The 22974-nt window shown below is 43.6% G+C and overlaps 1 protein-coding gene across 2 annotated transcripts in view; it reads left to right on the top strand.

The window, feature by feature from the left end:
- Positions 1 to 11058: 11058 nt before the first annotated feature.
- The window catches only part of NAMPT (nicotinamide phosphoribosyltransferase), a 29907-nt gene continuing 17991 nt past the window's right edge, over positions 11059 to 22974 (top strand). Inside the window, exons 1-2 of one of the 2 annotated variants that reach the window (XM_069801831.1) lie at positions 11059 to 11220; positions 22566 to 22722. In XM_069801831.1, the coding sequence (XP_069657932.1) occupies positions 11161 to 11220; positions 22566 to 22722 (217 nt within the window). In that variant the 5' untranslated portion in view covers positions 11059 to 11160. The remainder of the gene's footprint in view (positions 11221 to 22565; positions 22723 to 22974) is intronic. The other variant, XM_069801832.1, reaches the window with a different exon arrangement.

The raw sequence follows: 22974 nt of genomic DNA, 5'->3' as shown, positions 1-22974 counted from the left end.
TCCTCTCAGTATTTCCCTTTGGGAGGAAAAGTTTTGACTCTTTAGTACTTTAGCATGAAATAGAACATTGTTTCTTGAGCTACACACTCAGACATTCCCCCCCCCCCCCATTTCCAGTGTTGCATTTCCATTGTCTCTGTAAAATAGACCTTTGGGATTAACAAATATTGCACAACATATATCAGTTAATTCTTATTTAAATCTTAAAAGTCTTCTAAATTTAAATCTTTTAATTGGAATCAAGTTATTATCAAATGGCAGATCTTTGTGACAGTATAAGTTAGGTGACTGGATAATACATAAACACTAATAAATATAAAGTGACACGGAAATAAATCCTCTTAACAGGAATATGGATTGATTTCCACTACTATGATCAGTTTATAAAAGAGAGAAAACATTACTATGTAAACCATAGAAGAAGGTATCTGCAGAGAAAAACTACATCAGATACCTTCTGCCTTCCTGGCAAGAAGAAAGAAACTCCTGCCAGAAGCAGCAAAATGGGTGCTTTAGATAGAAAGACAAAATGAATAAGAAAATGAAAACATAAGGAAGGGGCTGTGTCGTGGTTTAACCCCAGCCAGCAACTAAGCACCACGCAGCCGCTCACTCACTCCCCCCCATCCAGTGGGATGGGGGAGAAAATCAGGAAAAGAAGTAAAACTCATGGGTTGAGATAAGAACAGTTTAATAGAACAGAAAAGAAGAAACTAATAATGATAATGATAACACTAATAAAATGACAGCAGTAGTAATAAAAGGATTGGAATGTACAAATGATGCGCAGGGCAATTGCTCACCACCCGCCGACCGACACCCAGCCATTCCCCGAGCGGCGAATCCCTGCCCCCCCACTTCCCAGTTCCTAAACTAGATGGGACGTCCCATGGTATGGAATACACTGTTGGCCAGTTTGGGTCAGGTGCCCTGGCTGGGCATGAGAAGCTGAAAAATCCTTGACTATAGTCTAAACACTACTGAGCAACAACTGAAAACATCAGTGTTATCAACATTCTTCACATACTGAACTCAAAACACAGCACTGTACCAGCTACTAGGAAGACAGTTAACTCTATCCTAGCTGAAACCAGGACAGGCTGGTTCAATATAGTAAAATTAACAGAAGCTATGGAAAGGTTCACATTTAATTTGACACCAGGGATTGTCACAAGCCAACTATTCACCTCACTGGGTTCACTGAACCACAAATTCCCCCAAATATTTGTGGAATGATTATTACTTGCTACCCGATAAGCTAAATGCTGGATTTTTAATTTTTTTTGCTAAAGATTATCTCATTTCCCTGTTTAAAAAGTAATACTGCCGGAGATCTGATTATTGTTTCATCCCAACTCCAGTGCTCTTCTGACACAAAAATCATACCTCAAAATCAGCAATCTAAAATCTCACTCCTGTTTCCACTAGCTTTGAGATCTCAGGATCAAATTTACAGAGAGAGAAATATAAAAGACACCTTGCTAATGATCCCAGAGGAAGGACTAGCTATAAACAAGTGTGGATTTCAGGGGTGTGTTTTAATTATTTGGTTCATTTCTCAGAGCACTGAGGAAGAAATGAGACTATAGGCAGGAACTGAATTCAGGGAGCTTGGCAAACCAGGAGGAGAAAAGAAGCTGGCAAGAAAACACTGTGTGCAGGGGGCCATGCCGTATTTCAGTTCAGTGCAATTTACCAGATTGACAAACTCTCCAAATGTCGCCAGAATGAAAGGGTAAAGCCAGACCCTACAGGTATCTGTTTGGTAGGTGCAATCCAAATCAAATAGCTCAAACTGGGATCCCACATTGATTCCCGATGCAGCACAAGCCGTTATACGGTATTCCTGCCATCTCTCTTCCTACTAGGCTCAGGCAGCTTTTCTTTCCACTTCTCAGCACCTCTTGCAGCGCCTCATAATTTGAGGAAATGTGTTTTTTTAATTTATGCATCAGTCTGATCTGTATTGAAATTGATGCATAAAGTTTATCCTTGCCTCCTCTTCTCCTGCCACAGTAGGCTCCGATCTCCAGTTTTCATTTCATGTTTAATTACAAAGCACTACATTAAAACTAGGACAAAGGTGAGTAAAGTAGAATTTAATGGAAAAAAGAAGACCTAAATCCAAACATACCATTCATAAAAAACTCTGAGTAATGTAGCAGGTGCCTATTTGTTCAGCCCAAAGACCTTCCTGGTGCCTATCAGTTTGCTACTGTGCGTGCCCACAGCCTGACTGCTTCGGTGCCTTCCCCTCTTCAGCCCGTCAGCATCCACAGACAACATCCCTCTGCTGACATCCAGAGAGCAGTTCCAGGCCGCGCTTCGTGCACACTAATGGGATTAAGCTCTTCGCAGAATGCAGCTGCAATCCTTTTCCGTGTGGAAAGTGAGAGCAGAAAACTGCCCAGGCGTTTAAACCGCAGCACCGCAGAAAGGGGCCGTGCGGATGCTCCCAGCCTGTGCCCTCCAGCACAGCTCCCCGACACGCTGGCTGCGGGTCAGCCTAGGCTGCGTGCCAACCTAGGGAGAACTGAAGATGGATTGGGTCTGAAAGAGAGCAGGAGAAACCTGCATCTCACCTACATGGTAAGGATTGTGGGGCACTGCTCCAGGAGGGTGTCTGCTGCTCCAGTGACTCTGCATTTCATGTAAATCAGTCCCCATCTTGGGAAGCACAGTGCCCTGCACAGGGGAAATATTGTGTAACACCACTTTTTTTTAAAAAAATAACACTTTTTCAGGGATCATCTCTGTTTGAGACATCAAAAAGAAAGATCTCCAGCTCCGCAAATGAGTGCGCACACACACTACTTCATCACTTCTGCAATTATTCACCAAATGTGCTGATTTTCATCCTGCTTAAGTCAATAAACTGCTAACATCCTAAATTTAAGCACCTGAGGTAGTTTTTGCTGGTTATGGGCTTAGGCTAATACTCTAAATTCAAGTCTTTTCCCTTCATTGTTACCTTAAGAAGCAACAGAATACAAACCAAAATATAAATTTCCATGAGAATTTCCCTGGTTTCAAAGGTGTTCTCCTAGACAACTCTATTTCCACCTCTGCTCAGGAAAAGCAAAAGCCATGACACAGTCCAGCAGCAGTTTGCATGCACCAGCACTGAGTGCGCAGAAATCATCCTGCATCTGTATGCCAGGTTTTCTCACCTACAGCTAGGATGACTTAGCAGAACATCCCTGCATCCTTATGCAGTATCACAGCTCCAGCCACAGTTACAAATACCCTTGCTGACTGAACGGAATGGTCTTTAATTTGTCTCCTAGTCAAACTATAATCTGTGATGAACTGTTATGAAAATGGACAATGCTTGGGGCTCTGTCCTGATCCCTTTATAATCTAAATATTCACACTCCTCAGAAACAGCAGGAGCAAGGTCTTTCCCTGATAAACCTCCCAGTTCCCTTTTAGAAAGGGTGCAAGGGAAAAAAATTGCATTTCTTGATGCTTGTAGTGCAACAGATTTTGTAACCTTGTGATATTTTTTGCCAGAAAACTGTCTGTTCAGTACAGCTTGCCCTCCATACCATTCTTTCAGAGAGCATAAATAAATTATTCCTTTTTTTCCTCTCTTTAAAGAAACAGTATACAAGATCCTGAGCATACTAAAGTCAGTGGCAGCTCAGAGGGCTCACTGGAGAAGCACTGCATGTTACAGGATCAAGCCTAAGTAGAAAGTGTCTGAGCATGTTAACACAACCCCAGAGAAAAGACAATTCAAGGCTGAAGTTCATGTGAGGGGACTGGTTGATGTCATAAGCTGTGAAACTGCAAGTCCTCTAACTGATGGGTTGTAGCAAAAAGCTGAGTGTCTGGCACTCCACTGCTTTTTACAAATGTGTTCATTTATCTTGTTTTGCTTCAGGTATTCTCCTGCACAAACCAGTACAAGTATTACAGAAACTGGGCAATCAATAAATATGTATAATCTTTCATGTTGTCTACACAGTGAAAACAGAAATTCTGGGCAAGCAGCATTTCTAGGGGGCTCCAGGTTTTTTTCTTTTCTTCCCGGGTAAGTAGAAATCAAATGAAGAGAAATATAACCTTCAGCTTGCTAGAACGAATATGGAGACTTGGATCATTAGAAAGTCATCTTCTGTCTTTCCAAACCAGACAACTGTCATTTGGTCCTCAGGCAACCGTGGCAGTGTGGTTGAACTTTGCATGTTCTGCTAACTCAGTGGTGTAGTGAGTGTTGTCAACCTTGTATTTTTACCTAGATACACAACTGTACATCTCTCTCTCATATTTGAATACATACTGTGTATTGTGAAATACACAACAAAAATCAATCAGTTTAGCTTCAGGTCTCCTATTCCTCCACCGTACAAAGCTCAATCATGCCCCGCAGACTCTGTGTTAGTGCAGAGGCTCTAGTTTGAATCAGTCCTCACCACATCAGGTGACAAACAAACATAGAACTAGAAATGGTCTCAGTTCCAGAGGACTCACTATTTATTGTTTTACTCCAGAGGAGTAAAAACTGATTAAATTACAAATGTTATTCTAGACAGACAGCAGTAAAATCGTCACACTATGTCATAACATTGCAAATTCTCCACTGGCCAAACACTGCTGAAGAAACTATTTACAAGTACTTCTGAATCTTGAAATATATTTATCGGAAATATTTCACTCTTCTTCCTGTAAAAGCCTGATGCATTCATTATGATGAACTGCCTCAGGGCACTGTAATGAAGTGGAGGAAATTTGATTTGGGAGGCAAAGAAAATACTTTGTGCTTACTTGTTTTAAAAGAAAAAGAAAGCCAGCTGTTTGGATGTTTGGGAACCTTGATGTGTGGGCAAAGCACAGGCGATCCAGTCTCATATTCATGTCAGGTTCCTTCTTGCACTGTCCCCCACACTCCACAGCCATAACTTAAATGGCTGTAGAGGGTTATTTCAGTTGCAAATTAACTGTGCCATGGACGTACTGAGGTTATTAATACAAAGTTTACTGGTTCAGGCGCAGTGCTGCACAAACAAGGTTAAACAGCCTTCGGTGTTGGTTCAGATCTGGAAGTGGTTTAGCCATTTTTATATGATCTGGAACATGAAGAATAAGCTCTACTGACCTAAGCCAGCTCCATTCACTGTATACCCAGACCACAGTACAAAACTAGGAAAACTCAGAAGTGCAACACCAGCATCTTTAACTTCATGGAGCCATGTTAGATTCAGCAAGCTCCTGCTCAGGTCTTTCTTGATCCAAGCTGGTACTAGAGAGATGCACTCAAATATCCATGCGCAACACTTACTTGCCATCCAGCTCACGATGAATCTTAAGCACCAAAAAAATGCAGAGCAGATCTGCTTTGAGCAGTTCTTTGTGGCGGGAGCCTCAGGACTCAGCCAAAGCTGGTAACCTGTGCTGGATCCACAGTGACTATGCAGAACCAGTCAGGCATCCCTGTAACACAGGAAACTTCAGGGTGTCCTGTGGCATTCATCCACCTGTGTGACAGCATTTTCGTTATCTTAGCTTCACATCACTCCGAACAATGAAGTGTTTGAACTTCTGTTACTCTTTGAAGAACATGCAAAAACCTCAGTACTGGTTATGCAATGCATGCCAAGAAATAAAAATTTACATGCTGTGACACAAAGCCATAATAACAATCTGAAATTCACCTCTTCCAAAAATCAAGGCAAGAAGTCTCACAGCATGTCTGGAAAGCTAGTAACCCAGTTCCCAGCAGAAATGCATGCACTGACTTGCAAAGATAAGACCTAATGGCAAGATACAGTTCTTAAGAAGGTATAAAGAAAAACTGACTTGCTGTGACTTACACTCAGAAGCACAAAACCTGACAAACATTTGAAGGTTAGCTGTGCTGAGGTGTGAGTCTTGCTGACCTGGGTTCTGCAGTCATATAAAAAACCTCTTGGTAGCTGAGTTCAAAAAAGGGCTGCTATGCCATGGACTGAATGGGAACTTCAGTAGACAGACCATTAAGCAGTATTTCAACAGAATATTAGGGTTTATATATATATACACACACATGCACAGACAAAAGATCTAAATCTCAAATTACATATAATCTAGTGTGACTGTTCACCAGAAGAATCTGCCATCTCCTGTAAAGAGAATCTTGCACTGGATTTAACCTTGTCCTATATAATGCATAAAGCAATTTCTCTTATTTTTCATACATATCATAGTCAGTTATTTATACAGTCTGCATAGCACATAATTTTTAAAGAGAGACTTCTACGCAAGCCTTTGGATAAACTACAAAGCGGAAATACTAGGCTTGCTTCATTCACTGAATATGACTTAAAATGATGTGTCAGGATTTTTTTATTCACTTCTATGCAAAATAATCTACCTCTCCACGATTCCTTGTGATTGGGATACTATTTAACAGGACTACTGATGGATACTGTTTAACAATGAGAATTAAATTCTTGAGCCCACTAAAATCTACTTAGATGATCTTAACCAATTATATACTGATTAACTCTGGAGTGCCAGCCAGGTATCCAAGGTGAAAGAACGCTACAAGAACGCAGACGAAACCCTGATACACTGCAGAATGGTGTAGGATGGGAAGCTTTAGGAAGGATAAAAGGATATTTAGGAGACTTAGCCTTGAAAAAAAAGTCTACAGGCTCCACTCTCTTTTCCTCATAGCTCCACAACAAAGAATTGTATGCACTGAGGTAGAGAGTGAAAGATGTCTGATGAACTCCAGCAATACCAACCTGGCTGTCAGGCACCGAGGGACTTGCTGCCAATCATTATAAGCTTAAACACCACCATAAGTACTAATTGCACCAAACCTAAAGCACAAAGGAGTACAGCTAAAATTCTGTTCTTTCACCAGAAAAATAACAGTATTAAGAGATAATGTTGACATTTAATCTGTCAGTATGCCTTGGAATTATCACCAAGATAAAAGGAGCATGGGGGATTGGTTCAGGCTCAGAATTATTGACCAAAAGAACCAGAAACTCTTTAGGGGGGAAGCATTCAGCCTCTGTGCATAACCATGGCATGTACAGAAATTTCAGTCGCATAGATCTTCTATGCATCTGTGATGGGACTCTCACAGCTAGATGAAATAAATATCAAGTTTTGCAATAGTGATCGAAGAATGGATGTAATATCCATCTCAATTTGGCTGTCCTTGTATACCTCCTAGGACATCAGGCTGAGAACATATTTGCAGGATAGCTTTCCCCCAAATACAGCAGCAGACTACATTATAGACTTTATATACATAAAATGCTGACTGGACACTTCTACCATGCAGAATATAATTTCTTATCAGAAATCCCTGGGGAACAAAACATAGCCCTGGAGTAATATGAAATTATTAAACCTATCATTAGAGCTTTGTTTATTAAAAATATCTAAAATGAGTACTTCTAAAAATCTCTCATATGCTGAAGGAAAAAGTTAGAAGATAATTATTGAAGAACGCTGATTCTATCAGTAGGCTAAATGGTGTCAAAACAAATTTAGCTGAACGTGCATTTAAATTGAACATGATTTCTTGATGTGGTTCATCTGAAAAGAGAAGTTAAGCCCCACATACATTACAAATCCTGGTTTCAATAAGCCAGATGAACAGTCCAAAGTTGGTTTCACAGATAACAGATGACAAATACAGCACAGGAATCAAGTGTTTGAGGCTCCTGGGATTACTTCTCTCTTGCCGTTGTAACTATACTCCCAACCATCTACTGCTGCAAGAGTTGTATTTCATTTTTTCCAAACTTAAAATATGTTCTCTTCACCAGCAAACTGTGATTTAATATAGTTCTGTTTAGCATAATACCATTTTCTATTAATACTCTGAAGTGTCCTAACTTTACAATATTTCATTACAGATACAGCTTTAGATATGTTCATATGAGCTAAATTAAACCATTATTCAAGTTCTGGCATATCGTAAGATACAAGAAAGAGCCAGCAGGAGGAGGAGGAAGATGCTGACAATTAAAAATTCTGTCTGAGCAAATCATCATTAATTATTCTATTGAAGGCTTGAAGATATATCAGCAGAATTCTGTAGCGAGAAATGTCATTTTTTTTAAAACACAACAAGCCCTGTAGTATTTCTCCAACTATTCTAATTTCTTGCAACAGTTAACATAAAAGACTGATCTGATCAAATTATTTTTTTTTTTTTTACTAATCTGCCTTATATTAAAATAGACTTTCCAAACAAAAATGAAGATTTGTCCTTTGCAGCAGAGAAATTTCCCCGTGAAAAATACACAGATAAAGGACGTGATAAGGGGGAAAATTCTGATGTAAACGACATTATAGAAGAAAGTTTGGGGACAAAATCAGGGAGATTTGTATATAAAGGTAATTTCAGATTATCCCATAATCATGTCGTCGCATTGGTGGGACACTCCACAAAACAAATCCTCAAAAGGAATTAAGGAGGAGTCAAGTCCAGACAACTTCAGAAAAATCATTTCACATTTAAGAAGTATGTGGAAAAAGGTAGAGCAGCTTTCTAGACTAGCATGTAAATAGCACCTTAAGATAAGTTTTGCGAATTTAACAGGGCAGACCAAGTTGGCTATGCAGCAACAAGACAAAGAGGCAAGAAGGGGAAGAGCTACAGAGCGCCCTGTGAAAGAAAATGGAAATTTCAACTTTTTTTGCTGTGATGGGGAACTAACAGTAAGAAGATAACTTTGTGTCCATGGGACTGAACAAGAGCAAGAGGAAAGTCTAAGACAAGAAGAGTTAGTTGCAAGTTCGTGGTGGATAATAGCAATAATAGCAATTACCATTGCTACTTCCAGATTTTTTGCGGAAGAGCACACAGACAAGCTGGCAGAGGGAAGGGTACAGGAAACTCCTGATATACATACTCTCTTAATGTTTCCAACCGCTTCACTGACTTTTTCTTGCTCCATGGGAACCCCTTCCCTCCTGAGAAAACTAATGAAAGTAGTTTCGTATAGCTTGATTATTGTTAGTAGCTGTCAGTGTTTACCTTCTTTCTTTTTAAACAGTAAGTAAATAGTAAGTAGTCACAATTAAACAAAAAACCTGGTGCTTCTCGCACATGAAATGGCATAAAGCAAGAGCACACTGAAGTCAAGAGGGGCACACATGCGTAATCAAAAGGAGAATGTGGGTCACAGGGCAATTGTGGGTCAAATAGGACCGATGTAGAATCAGGCCCAAAATATTTGGATCCCATCCCCGACCTTATTCTTCTCAATTTTCTTGGATATTTGTATTTCTGTGAAAATCTTGACTGGTGAAAACCATCCTTTCTGAATCATCTTAATAAACAGTTATTAGTTATACAATTTTGGGTTTGGATTTGTATATCATCAAATGTCAACCTAAGTGTTAATTGACCATGGTTTTACAGAAAAGGCTAATTAAGCAGCTTTTTTAAGGCAGTACTAATCAGTAGTATGGTCAATATTTAATGTTATTATTTTTCCATACATCTAATTAGCAGAGAGCAAGAAGACCATCTTCCCATCACGAAAGAGCCACGATTGTACCAGAAACCGTATTTGCTACTTGCTCCAAAGGAAGCAGTGTCTCCTGTTGTCACAGAACAATTCAAACAATAGCTAAATATGATTCAAAACCATCAAGTATTTACACAGATGAGAAGACGGCTACAATTATGATGAGTATAAAAGACAGCTTTTGGAAGGCATATGTATCTTTACATGTCATTTCAGATCAACACGGGCTTAAAAGAGGGCTAGGAAGTATTGTTCTACAGAAGAGTATCTTATTCTGCCACCGGAGGAACTGGTTCTGAACAGTGGAGGCAGAGACGGAGATTTTGATGCTCTGGAAGGCCGGGGAGTCCCTTCCGATACGGCAATCCCAGCACTGGGTAGCGGGAGGCCTGCCTGGAGCAGCAGCTCCCACGCGTCGCCCGTCAGCCATCGCGGTCAGCCATCGCTCTCCACATGGCGGCAACTGCAGCTCCTCCTCAAGCGCTCACGCGCGCTTTCTACTTCCGCCCAGTTCTCCACCGTGTCACTCCACCTCCTTCCCCAGACTGACTCCAGGAACACGCTGTCCCCTTCTCCCTTCTCCTCCTCAGGCACCCCCACGGGCCCCGGCCCAAGCTTAGGCATCGCGCCCCCGACGGCTGCGCAGCTGTCCTCTGCTGGCAGGAGAGCGCTGGCAGTCAGGCCGTGAGCGCTGCCCGTGCCGCCCCTCGGAGCCACCTCGTTCCCACAGAGGACCCTTCGCCCCAGGGTGAAGCACGCGAGGCCAGGCCGCGCAGCCGCCCCCGCCGGCCAGCCCCGCCCCCGCTTCGGCGGCTGCCCGCCACCGGTGCGGCGGCCGGCACCTTCCCCCCGAGGCGGCTCCCGCAGCCCCGCCGCCGGCCGACACAGCCCGGTGCGGCACAGGGCCCCGGGGCTCCTCGCAGCCCGCGGGGGCGGAGGGCGGGCGGGAAGCCGGCCGGCCGTCCCTCACGGCCGCCTCGCTGCCGCCGGAGCGGCTGACCCTGGGCACGGCACCCCGGGGTGCGCCTGGGCAGGGCCGGGCCGGGCCGGCCCCCCGCAGGGGCTGAGGCCGCCGCCCGCCTTTTCCCGTCACCGCCGCCCGGAGGCGGCGACCGCAGAGAATCGAAACCGGGGGGCCCCGGCGCCTGCGCATGCGCACGCCCCTCCGCCTGCCCCCTCTCCGCCCGACCGTCGGCCGCTCGGCCGAGCATGCCGCCGCGCTGCCGGCCAATGGCGAGAGAGTGCGCACCGGCCGCGCAGCGGCGTCACCGAGCCGGCCCCGCCCCCCCCGCCCTCCGCCCGGAACCCAGTGAAAGAGAACGTGCGGGCAAGGGGCTCTTCCCCGCCTCCCGCGGTGTCACGGCCGCCTCCTCCCTTCCCCTGCACCGACCGGGCGGCGGGCCCAATCAGAGCCTGCCTGGCGCCCTGACCCCGCCCCACCCGCCCGGTGACCTCACGGCACCGCCTTCGGCGCCGGAGACGCGCGGCCAATCAGCGGCGCGGGAAGCCGCGCGCCGTCCCCGCCCCGCGGCCGTAATCCCCTCGTCCCCGCCCCGTCCCCGTCCCCCCTTTCTCCTCGCTCCCCCCCCGCCCCCCGCACCGAGCGCCTGGCGGCGGCGGCGGCGCGGCGCAGTCCTGTCCGTGCTGGCGGCGGCGCCTCCCCGGGCTCGGCGACATGGAGTGCGCTGCGGCGGGGGCCGAGTTCAACATTCTCCTCGCCACCGACTCCTACAAGGTGGGCGCGGGCGCGGGCATGGCTGGGCGGGAGGGGGTCACCTCTGCGGGCGCCCTGGCGCCGCCGCCGCACCGGACCCGCCGGGCCTGGCGCCGGGGCGCTCCGGCCGCTGGGCCGGGCCGTCCTCCGTCGCCGCCGGCTCCCTTCCCCTGCGCGGAGGCTGGGAGGTCGCCCCCCACCCCTCCCCTCCCCGCCCCGCGGCGTGAGAGAGGGTGCCCGGCCTCGGGGCGGCGGAGGCCTGGCCGGGGGGGGGGCTGCCCCCCCCCCCCCCCCCCGCTGCCCCGCGGGGTGCCCGGGGCCGCGCCGCCGGGGGCCGGCCGAGAAAAGAAAGTGAAAGCGGGCGAGGGGGGCGCCGCCGTCCCGCAGGCGCGGAGCGGGGCAGGGCAGGGCGCGAGGGGCGGCCGCGGCGGGCACGGCGGAGGCGGGGGGGGCTCCCGCCTCCCGCCTCCCGCCTCCCGCCGCCGAGCATCCTCTGGCCCGCGGCGGCGGCGGCCGCCGGGCTGCCCGCCCTCGCTCGCCCTCCCGCCCGCTCCTTCCCTCCTTCCCCGGCCGGGGACGGGAGCGGGCGCACATGTTGCCTGGGCGGGAGGGTGGAAAGCGGGCAGAGCGGTGACTCCGTTTTTCCGTGCCTCGTTTCTCCCGCTTCGCTCAGCTCGGGCGGCGAAACGGTGCCGGCGGCCGGCTGCCCGCCCGCGGCTTCGTACCTGGTTGTGGTGCAGAGTGCTCCGGGGCGCCGGCTGCCCCAGAGCGCCCGTTTTGTGGTCCTCGGCTTAGCTGCTGGTCATCGCGGCGTCGGATTTGCTAGGCAAGGTGGTCGTCCGGAGGAGGGAGCCGCGCTTCGCAGCCCTTCCTTCGTTCCGGGAAAGTACCTGAAAACGGCGTTGCCTGACGGCAACGGCCAAGTGCGGGCGCGCTGGCTGTCCGCGCTCCGATCCGGTGGTTTCCCACCCAGACGCTCTTGACGCGCCTCCCAACCTGAGTGCGCCCAGGCCCGAGCCCTCCTCCTGCGCAGCGTTGCGTTAATGGGAGCCTTAATACGGTTTCTCGGCACTGGGCAGAGCCAGCGTCCGAGTCGGTCCTACGGATGCACCCTGTGGCTGTCTCCCAGGCTGAGAAACTAACTTTTTTCCCTTCGGGAGCTGCGTTGCAGTGCCGAAGAGGTTGTTGGTGCCCTCAACAAAACTACAGTAACAGTCCTGATTATAAAGCATTTACTGTGTTATAGCTCTTTAAAGATTTGACCCCTCAGATGGGTTTGGGGGGGGGGTACTTCTAAATAGAAGAGTTGAAAAAAGCAAATATAATGTTACGGCCGGGTCTTGTTACCGGCTAACTACCAAAGGACAAGCCTCACTGTGTGCTCCGATTGATGACTTGTGCTGTTGTACCTGTCCCAGCTCCTCTGTGATATTATTATTATATGACGCTACATAAAGATGCTCTTTTTGTAAAGAAATTCTTAACGTCTGTTGTCGCTGTTTCTGGGAAGGTGTGTTGGAAGACCGGAAGACGCTGATAAATCTCGGAGCAGCTCAGTCAGAGCATCCTACCACTGCTGTTGAGGGCCCACAAAACTGCTTTCGTTAAGGGCTTAATCTAGCTACAGTGCTCTTTAAGAACTATGTTTAAGTGTTCGTTATCAAACTTAAACATGGAAGATCCACTTTTCTTCCATGTCTGAGACTAATCACATTAAATACTGTAGGCCTGGGTTTAAATGGTGTCTATTTTAAACCTAATTTGCACACTGCTTTTCCTACATTCACTGGATCTGCTCTAGGATTAGTGGTAGTGAGGAACGCTGGGATGACAGATGACCACTTTGCTTCTGGTTTGCTGTTTCATAGGAAAGATGGTGTGGTAACGTTCCAGGAGTGGTAGAAATCTTAGAGGTCAAGTAAAGGCCCGAGTTGGTTTGGGGCTTGTTTTTTTGTTTTGGTTTTTTTTTTTTTCCCAGTTGAAAACTGAATTTGGATGAGGTTTTCTGTGGCAGCTACGAGCATTTTGTATTATATTAAAAACAGTTGGAATTGTCTACTTGGCTTTGCTAGGACTATTCAAATTGTCTCCCCTCCTATATGCTTTTTTTTCCAAATCTTAGGAACTCCGGCATCTTTGAACAACAACGCTTAAACAAGTAGCTTCTTTTATCTTGTTAGGTAATATGAGCAAACATCACTTATCTTCTCCCTGGACCGTACTGGCATTTCCTAATCAATGAAACACACTTAGTGAGAGCACTTTCAGTAACAATTGCACTAAAATATCTGGTAGTTTGCAACATTAAGCTTTTTACAGGAGTTACCAAACACTCTTACTAGCAATTAAAACAAAAATGAGAATTGATCTTATGTGTGTGTTAGGGTTTTTTTAAGATATTTCTGCTGTATCCACAATTGTAGCATCTGTTTGTGTGCAGTACTGTCTGTATACAACATTGAGACTCTGAGAAAAAACATGTATCAGTTCAGAGGCTTACTTGGCGATCCTGTCACAGTAGATGCTGATCCATACAAACTAATGTTGGTGACAAAAGTCATGTGGAAATAAACAGCTCGGGAAAAAGAAAAATAAATGTGCAGACCACCCTAAACAGTACAACCCTAGCTTAGGCAGCTGTCCGTGAGTAAAAAGTTCTGGTGTCTCAGGGTCATATCTGTCACAACTCATTAGTTTGAGTGTTGGCTCCGGTGTCCCAGTTCTCTACAGCTGGAAATTTGGCGTGGAGAGAAAACTGGTTACTGGTTTAGCGCCTATGTTGACAGTTAAGCCGGCCTCCCCTCCCTCTGAACTGTTTCCCTGTCTATGTGCACATCATAGGACACTTCCTCTTAAATCAGAGAAGATTACCAGATATTCAGTTTCAAAATCTCAAAAGCTGTTTTCGAAAAACAGCTGAGCGTCATGCTAATTTCTAGTATACTGGGTATTTCTAGGTAGGAGTAGTTCCCAGTGGGTGAATTTCAGAGACTTGCTACACGCTGGACCCAGCACTGAGCTTCCATTATGAACTGGGGCTTACTGAATTGTACAAGCGCTCCACGATTTTGAAGCTGGCCTTCAAATTGTCCACTTTATCTCTAACCCCCATAACAAGATAAATGTTTCTACATCAATTAGGGTTTTTTTATTCCTGTGTGTACTTTATTGCATGTTCTTGAGCTCCTCCAAATCCCCCAAGAGTATAATTCCTCCTGTGTACTGGGTATTATATGCCATCCCTTCAGAGCCTGGGTGTGGGCATATGGTATGGTATGTGTGCATCCTGCTGACAAATAACGGCGGTCTTTTTAATTCTTTGGATCATAAGACTTTCAAGAGATTCATCAATGTGGTGTTATCCGGGGGAACCTCTTTGTGTGAATGTCCAGTATAGCAATGACGCTTTTAATAGTAAAGTTTTCTGCTAGTGACTCAGTATTACTGAAAAAGGGAAGCATTTGAAGTTAAAATCCTTGTTGCTAGAAAGCTGCAAGTGAGGGGCCATCAGCAGCCTCCTTGAAGCTCGTGGTTGATGCTGCATGATGTGTCTATACCAAGAAGTCCCTGCAGTCTTGTCCCTCTGTGACGGTGAGGGTTCTGTCACTCGTTGCGCTTCCCAAGGAAAAAGGTCCATGCCCTTGAGTTCCTCATTCGTCTGATGTTGTTGACACACCACCTCTCCATTTTCTTTCTCTTTGATTCCCAATGCTCTGTTTATCCCGTGTTTGTTTATTTCTGCACAGACAAGAAATCTCCCGGGGTGTGTGTAGTCTGAAACTGTATTGGGAGGATCAGCTCAGCAGTCGGAAGACACCAGTGACTGGCGTGTGCCAGGCCTGGGTGGGATGGACCATGAGCTGCAACTGGGGAAAGGCTATCAAAATGAGGACTGAACCTTGTTCGCTAAAGTAATAATAGGTTATTTTGCTTTTACCAATGGAATATATTACTGTTGCTTGGAATGTTTCATAATTAAGCTCATAGCTATAATAAACTGCCACGCAATTACCCCATAGGAGGAACTGACTTGCTATCTAGACTGTAAATGAGATCTGTTTCAGAATTCAGTTCTTTCTGGATGCCTCAAGCAAGCCTAAAAGATATGTTTTAACTCTGTATGCCTTACATGTTGAATTTTAAGTATTTGTCGTTCGAATGACTTCTTTTACTCTGCATGGATGTAGGAGAGCAGTTACTTCTGAATACACACACCTGAGTGTGTGTTTATTGCAGGCTCTGACAGCCTGTATATTCTTTATTTAGAAGGCTAGAGGTATGCAAGGAAGAGACATCAGTACTCTTTAGGTTATTGATTTTGACTAGTACTTAATGACTCCACAATATTCTTTTCAGTAGCCCATGTATGTGTATATATGTTTGGTTTTTTTTTAAGTTAAAATCTTGTGGTGAGGGTATGAATGTGTTCTCTTACCTCCTGCAATTCTGTCAGTGGGAAAGCTTTGCAAACTTCTGGCTCACAGTCCTCATAAGAAGCAATCTTCGCTCTATCTAGGTTTGTTATCTTCCAAGTTTTGATTTGCAGTCACACGGTCCTGTCACAAACCCCGAGTCATCATTGCTCTAGAGGAACACTGCAACTATACAGAGTTCAGCCAATTTTTAAATTAATGGAAAGTAACCCCTTCCAGAATCATTGCAACTTTCATTGTTGAAAAGGTAAATGTTTTTCTTTTTTCCTTAAAGAACAGGAAACTTGTAGCAGTATGTGAGGCAGTACAGCTGACTATTTGCAAATGTGTAAACAGTAAACATAAGGCATTTTGTCATCTTCTTTATTATAATCTTGGATGCAAAACACACAGAAATTTTTAGTGGTAAAGAAATCTGCTGTAAAGTGTTACCTTTTCTTAAACATTGTGTTGTCTCTGAGCAATTTAGAATACATTCAGTTCTAGTGCTTACACTTGACCTGTTTTTTTAAATGAATGTGGACGTGGTCATTTACAGCATCTCTGCTGATAACGTGCAGCTTCCATAGGAATTCAGTTGCTTGCATGTGCTCTCCTTAGTTTTCTTAGTACTGACTGATTTCTTTTCTTTGCTCACCTCTGGTCCTCTTATTTTTCAATACACATATAAAAGATGATGGATGAACTAGAATAGAGACATAAAAGTGGTACAAGATCAACCTTCAGTCATAACCTGCATTAGCTTGTCCCTCTCATCTCATAAGAGCAGATATCTCCCAATATTCTCACTTTAGTTCTTAAATATTATCTTAATCTGTATTATGCTTCACTTACACATTTTTAATAAGGGCTCTGGAGTCTCTCTAAGGCTACTTTCCTATGGTAATCTGAAGGTCATGTATAACTAAAATAGTAAGATTGTACTTGACTCTTAGATTTTTTTTTTTTATTATTATTTTTTTAACTCGCTTCAAGTGTATTGCACTTTACCAGCTATTGTCGGATGTCCTTTTTGTTGAGTTAATGAAGATTGATTCTTCTGATGCTTTCTCTTTTGTTCAAATAAGCTTATCATTTAACCACACTGACTTTTGGTTTGGTTTTCATTTCCACCTTTGTTTGTGGTGTGCATTCCTTTTATGATTGCTTTGAAAGCTGCAAAAGCATCCTTGTTGAATATAACTGCTAGTCACAGTTGTGGTTTTTTTGTGTTGTTGGGTTGGTTTTTTTTCCCCTGAAGGGGGTCAGCACTACCTTATAACTGCTGTTAGTTATGTCTCATCCCAGTGAGGTATATCTGATAAAGCATTTCCTTCGTTCCCAAGTACTGGTTCATCTCCTCATTGTTGTTAATGATGTTGTTTTCCATATAGGTTATTGGCAACCTTTGCTTTAACCTCTCCATTGGCTAAACCTCATACAGGTTTAGGTAAAGCGGTCTTTCAAATCACGGCCTCTTTCCACAGTGTTCCGTAACTAGTGGGGATCTCAGAGGTGCTTCACAGAAGTCTCCCCAGTGTAAATGTCAGAAGCACCACTGAAGTCAGTCATCTAACGCAGTAAGTTGTATGTGGGGGTGAGGATCCCCCAAATATATCTCTTCCAGCATCAACAAGCCATTCTGACACTGTACCCTGCAACCATAGCTCTCATTTTTAGTTGTCACGTAAACCAGGCTACCATCAATTTTCATCCACAGTGGAAAGGACATGGCTCCCTTCGGTGTATGAAGAAGGCTTGCAGTACAGTGACCAGCCCGTACCTTGGGCCCTCATTACTTGCTGCAGACCTGAAGTGCCCTAGCTGAGTGGCCCCGCTGCTGCCTTCTGGGGCCGTGCTGCTCCTGGCTTTATCTTCCACCTGTCCCTCTGATTCTTCATGTTTCTGGCTGTACGGTGCCATGGGTTCAGAAGATGGGTTGTTCTGTACCCATTTTGCACTAAAGATTTTTCAGAGTATCTCCAGAAAGTTCAAATATCATCTCAGTTGAACTGGTATCATCTTATCACTTGTAAAGTTACGGTGCAGGCAAGATCCTGCTGGCTAGATATTTGGGGTTTGTTTGTTTCCTTCACTGTAGGCAGGGCTTAGAAGCATCTTTCCAATGGCTCACGTTAGCACCCGTCTGACCTGGGTGAGCACCAGGAATAAACCCCTGATGGGGAATTTGGCCATGCCTCACTTCTCTACTCGGGTTCAGACCTAGTTTTCTCATGTTTTCAAATGGTTGAGTTATATAGACTTAAATAACCTTTTAAAGTCATTTCACTGCAATTTCTTGTCCAACAAAGACTGTAGATTATGAGATTATTTGGCTTTATGACAAAGTTTTTCTTATCTAGCCTATAAAAATGCAGCTTTTACCTCAGTCATCCCTGTTTTATGATGAATACCTGTTAATTCCTTTTTCTTAAAATTTAACTCTTAATGTTTGGGGTAGTTTTTTGGATGGCTGATCTAAATGCAATTTGTGCTTCATGGTTTTTCTCAAATAGCTGACTTGATTTAGTTAAGTAGGTGTAGTCCTTCTGGAGGCATTCTTTGTTCAGAATGTACCTTTATTTGGATGAAATTTAATCACAACTGGAATAAAAGTGCTCTATTTCAGTCATAGTATGTAACCTTGTTGTAGGTGGTTCTTCCAAGGCTGTTTGTCATGCTTTTTGTTGACAAAACCTAAACCACAGCCTTTGAACTAAATATCAAAAGGCCTTTGAAGATATTTTGGGGTTTTATTTTCTTGTGAGGGTCTCTTAATCCCAGTAGGGGCTTTGGTTTGGTTTTTGGTTGGGTTTGTTTTTTCTTTCTGTAGAGAAGGGGTTTCCTATTAGCTTCATAGTCACTCCTACTTATCAAGAGCCCGCCTGTACAAGTCCTGCTTCTGTCATCCCCTAACTGAAAGCATAGATTTATCAATACTGTCTTGATCTGTAAGTCACCTAAAATAAATTTCAAATATTGTCACTGATTCTTCTTTCCACTCTTCTTTAGAATACAGAAAGATGCAAAACTTCATCTGACAACAAGGAAAGTTCAGGCATTTTCTGAAGCATAGTTTTCATTGTCCAAGTCTCTTGTAGTGTTGTGTGGGTTTGGGGTTTTTTTTGTTTGATTGGTTGGGGTTTTTTTTGTTTTCAGTGGCATTCTTTGTGTCTCCTGTGAACTGTTCCCACTCCCTAGAGCTTGATCCTTTTTCAGACTGTTTTTTACCACCAGGCATTTCACTACATGCCAAACCTCCTGAGCACCGCTATGGTGGATGGATATTATTTCCCCGTGGCCTAGAAGTCTAGAAATGCCAGCTAATGGTCAGAGCTGCCGTGATGTTTCGTGGGCAGATGCTCCTGCTAGGTATGGTGCCCTGCCTGAGAGCTTGGAAGCAAAACAGATGGCCAGATAAGTGAACAGGGGATGTAGGTCTTGTGTTTACTTCTCACATACCTATACAGCATGCTGGTAGTAAGCATGTGCTTCTTGGGAAGTGTGGTACTTTAAGATTGCAATTGTGTCTTTAAATACTGAGTAGTCTGTGAGAAGCCTTGCGGACACCCAAAGGGTGTTTCAGCCTTATAGATAAAACTAATAGCTTCAAAAGAAGCACAAGTTATTTTAAATTACAGATGTAAAGTTTGCTTCGATGTAAATACCTTCATTGCCAGGGATGTGTATTTTTCACTGTTTAAATGGATTCTAATGTGCGAAGAATATAATTGAATGTTACACATGTAACTTGTAAAATTAGTTCATTATCTCTTTCAAGTACTTGAAGCAATTTAATTGATAAAATCACATTTCTATCATACACAACATTTTTATTTCGGTTTGAATCCCTAGAAATAACTATTTTCTGGACACTAGCCAGTATATATTTTCAGCTTAAGATTCTAATTTAATGTCAGAAAAATTAGCTACACCTGTGTTTTAATGTTTGAGGAACTTGAGTGGGTTTTTTTAGGTTGAAACTGCCAGCAAGGTAGTCTGGAGTAGCTGTTTCCCCAGGTATGCTACATACAGGATAAATCTGGCTGTTAGCGTTTCAGCCTGACTTCAGCCCTCAAGTTCTGATTTGCAGCCAGAGCACCGTGTTTTGTGATCGTGCTTCAAAGCAGAGCTAGAGTGGGAGGTCCCTAAAAAACCCCTGTATTGAAACGCAATGGGAAGAGGTGGCACCACCTCAATGTGTGCCCTGTACACCTTAAGCTAACTTGGGCCTGTAACCCGTTTGAGAGAGAGAAGCGTTTAGCTGGAGGAGATGTCTTTGAACTGCAAAAGTCAAATTTTTTTTTAAAGACGGTAGCTGAAGATTATGCAAATTTTCATTATAATATAGGTGTTGGCTTCAGCAACCTGCCCATGGTCAGTAAGTTGGATAATTAAACTTTTTTAAAGAAATCTGAGTAGGCAGTCTCACACAGATGTAGTTTTCTTTGTTTTGCTTGAACTGTTGGGGTGAGAACAACAGCATTACATTGGTTTGTTCTAGAGCTTGTCACAAGGAATTCAGATATTGGTTTGGAGAATTGTTCCTGAGACATCTGCTATGTACACTTGAAGCTGGTGGGTTCTCTGTTGAGCGTTTACTCTGAAATCATGAAGCTGTAGCATGCCAATAGGATGAAGAATGGAAATAAACAGAGTTCCCAGGTGATAGAATCAAATCATAAAGAAACACCAACTTAAAGTCCAGTCCCAGTCATAAAAAAGAGCAAAATTTTTCATACAGTTGCTGTAACTTGAGTGGCAAAGGTGTGAAGGAAGGAGTTTCTATGCTCTGTGCTTTACAGCAAATGAACCTTCTAATGATTTGTTACATGGTCTTTTTCACTGAGTCCAAGGGAGTTGTGTGTGTGTGTTCATATTCCCCTTAGAAAGACATGTAAAATGGAGCATATTTTTTGACTGCTGCACAGTAAGTGGAGGGGAGTTAGGGGGTGTTTGTGTTAAGTTTTGTTTTATTTGGGTTTTTTTTCCTTTAAACATGATGATATTCTGAAGAGAGTTTTCTGTGAGCTGGCAGTGCGATTTACGTTTTTGGAAGTTCTGCGTAGAACTAGGAAAGGACGTGTTATAATTTGTTAAGACATTTATTAACAGCTGGAACTAAATCTAAAAGCCAGGTTTTGTCTTTGGGTCTAACATTACTACTCTTAAACATTCTACTTTTGAGTGGCTGTGGAATTGAAACAGAATAGGTTAGTGCTCCATTAAATGCCTGTGTTGCAGTGCTTTGTTTGAAGTAAAGGCAGAAAACTTGCAATGACAAGCTTGGGTTTTATTTGATTGGCCCTGAAAACTTCATACAAATAAAGATAATGGAAAGATCTGAAAATTGACCTTTTAGTTATTTGAATGTTTCCTTGCAGCATTGGAAACACAACTGTAACAGCATTGTGCTGGTATAGGAGAACTGAAAAACTCAGCTGAGCAGTCTAGTTCATTGTCCAAACTGAGTGAAATACTAACTATAAACGGCATTTGAGAGGAAAACAAAAACTGTATTTTTAAAATCCTTTAATATACAGGTTTAGCAATACAGGTAAGGGAAACCTTCAAATATTTTATTTTGAAAGTGTCAGAGGTACATTTAAAAAACCAGGACAATAAGGAAGAAGTGGTAAAATTATCCCTTTTCCAATTCCTTGTGATACTATAAACAAACATTTTTAAGGTGATTTTAGAGTAAGAAGTAACAGCAAGAAACTTACAATGAACTCATGCTCTGACCTATAAATCTGGGGTTTTGGAAAAATTCAGACATGAATTTCACACCTGTTTGAGTTTTGTTCTGATGTATGATGGTGCTTTACTTGGCCATAGGAACAGTTTTCCCTTATGGAATGCATAGGCTTGTTCACAGACTTTTCATCAGAATCTAAGAAAACTTTAGATAGCTTCACCTTTGGAAATGCCTTAAGCTGATTTATGTATCCTATAATTTATCACTAATAGTATGAAATTTATGTCATTGTGTATTCTTTTTGTTTAATGTAGGATTATGGATTTTGCATGGAGTTTGCTTTTTACACATTAGGAGATAAAATTTTGCAGGTTTAGGTTGTTCATGTTTAGAGTGTAATTGTTTCAAATGATATATTACTCAAATTTCTGGGTAGATTTACTACCACTAGCTAAAAAAAGCTCTTATGGTTGAATCCAGCATAACATTGTATGTTCATATGACCAGTTTCCATGTGATACACACTTAACAGGCTGCAACTTTTCATGCTTCCTTTATTCTGAACATGACCTTTTTCAAAGACTGGAAGAAAGTCCATCTAGCAAACTTTGTGGGAAGGTACAAACCTCAGGTAGATTTTAACAGCATTACTGACAGTAACAGGTTTGTAAGCTGGCTTTGATGTAACCGGGGCTTGAGAAACCCACTCTGCTCGTGGTGAATGAGATGCTTGGGTAAGGGCCGTCGTCAACGCCTTCTTGAGTCTGGGTAGCGTTTATTTGAACTACGTGACTATGGCCTTCAAAACTTCAATCAAATACAAGCAGGTACCTCCGCTTTGGTAGTGGCAGGCAACTTAGTGCTGCCTGTAGCTATCTGGCTTGGCCGAAGTGCGGGAGAGTGAAAACTGACCTGGCATGTTGGTGCTCAGTGCTGCTCCCAAAATCCTAACCAGTGTCTTTCCCAGTTAATCAAAGCGAAGTCATCAGGGAGCGGAAGAGCTGACTGTGAAGATTACTCTAGGGGGAAAGGCTTGACGCAGTAGCAAAGAATAAGATAGGGAAGACAGTCTTTTGAACTGAAAATTGAAGGCACCTAAAGAAGGGGAAATCCCCTAAATACCTACTGCGTGGAATGTGAACGGATAAATAACAATAGTCCAGAAGCATTGGGAGTTACTCTAAGCTTTAACGTACAAATATGATTGTGTTTTGCAGTGATGTTTTGAGCTCTTACTGAAGTTTTTCTTAATGTAGGTTACACACTACAAGCAATACCCACCTAACACAAGCAAAGTATATTCCTACTTTGAATGTCGTGAAAAGAAGACTGAAAATTCCAAATTAAGGAAAGTGAAATACGAAGAAACTGTTTTTTATGGTTTGCAGTACATTCTGAATAAATACTTAAAAGGTAACTGTCTCAAATTCCAGTAAAACTTTACCTTTAAATAAATATCTTAATTTTTCTCAAGGCTGGAGCCTTACAGCTGAAACAATTCCAGGTTGTCTTGGTACAGCATAGGTAGTGACACGCATAAGATCTTATTTATGTGATTCTGAAAATGAGATGTCCACCCTCATAAAATGGTATTGACTTCTTAATTCAGACACCTCTCTACTGTGTTTATTTATACCAGTGGTTTATTAAAAACAGAGGTGTTCA

The sequence above is a fragment of the Haliaeetus albicilla genome, chromosome 14 (assembly GCF_947461875.1).
Source record: "Haliaeetus albicilla chromosome 14, bHalAlb1.1, whole genome shotgun sequence".
Classification (NCBI taxonomy): Eukaryota; Metazoa; Chordata; class Aves; order Accipitriformes; family Accipitridae; genus Haliaeetus; species Haliaeetus albicilla.
Note: the sequence above shows the minus strand (reverse complement) of the source record. Positions and strands in the feature narration are given on the sequence as shown.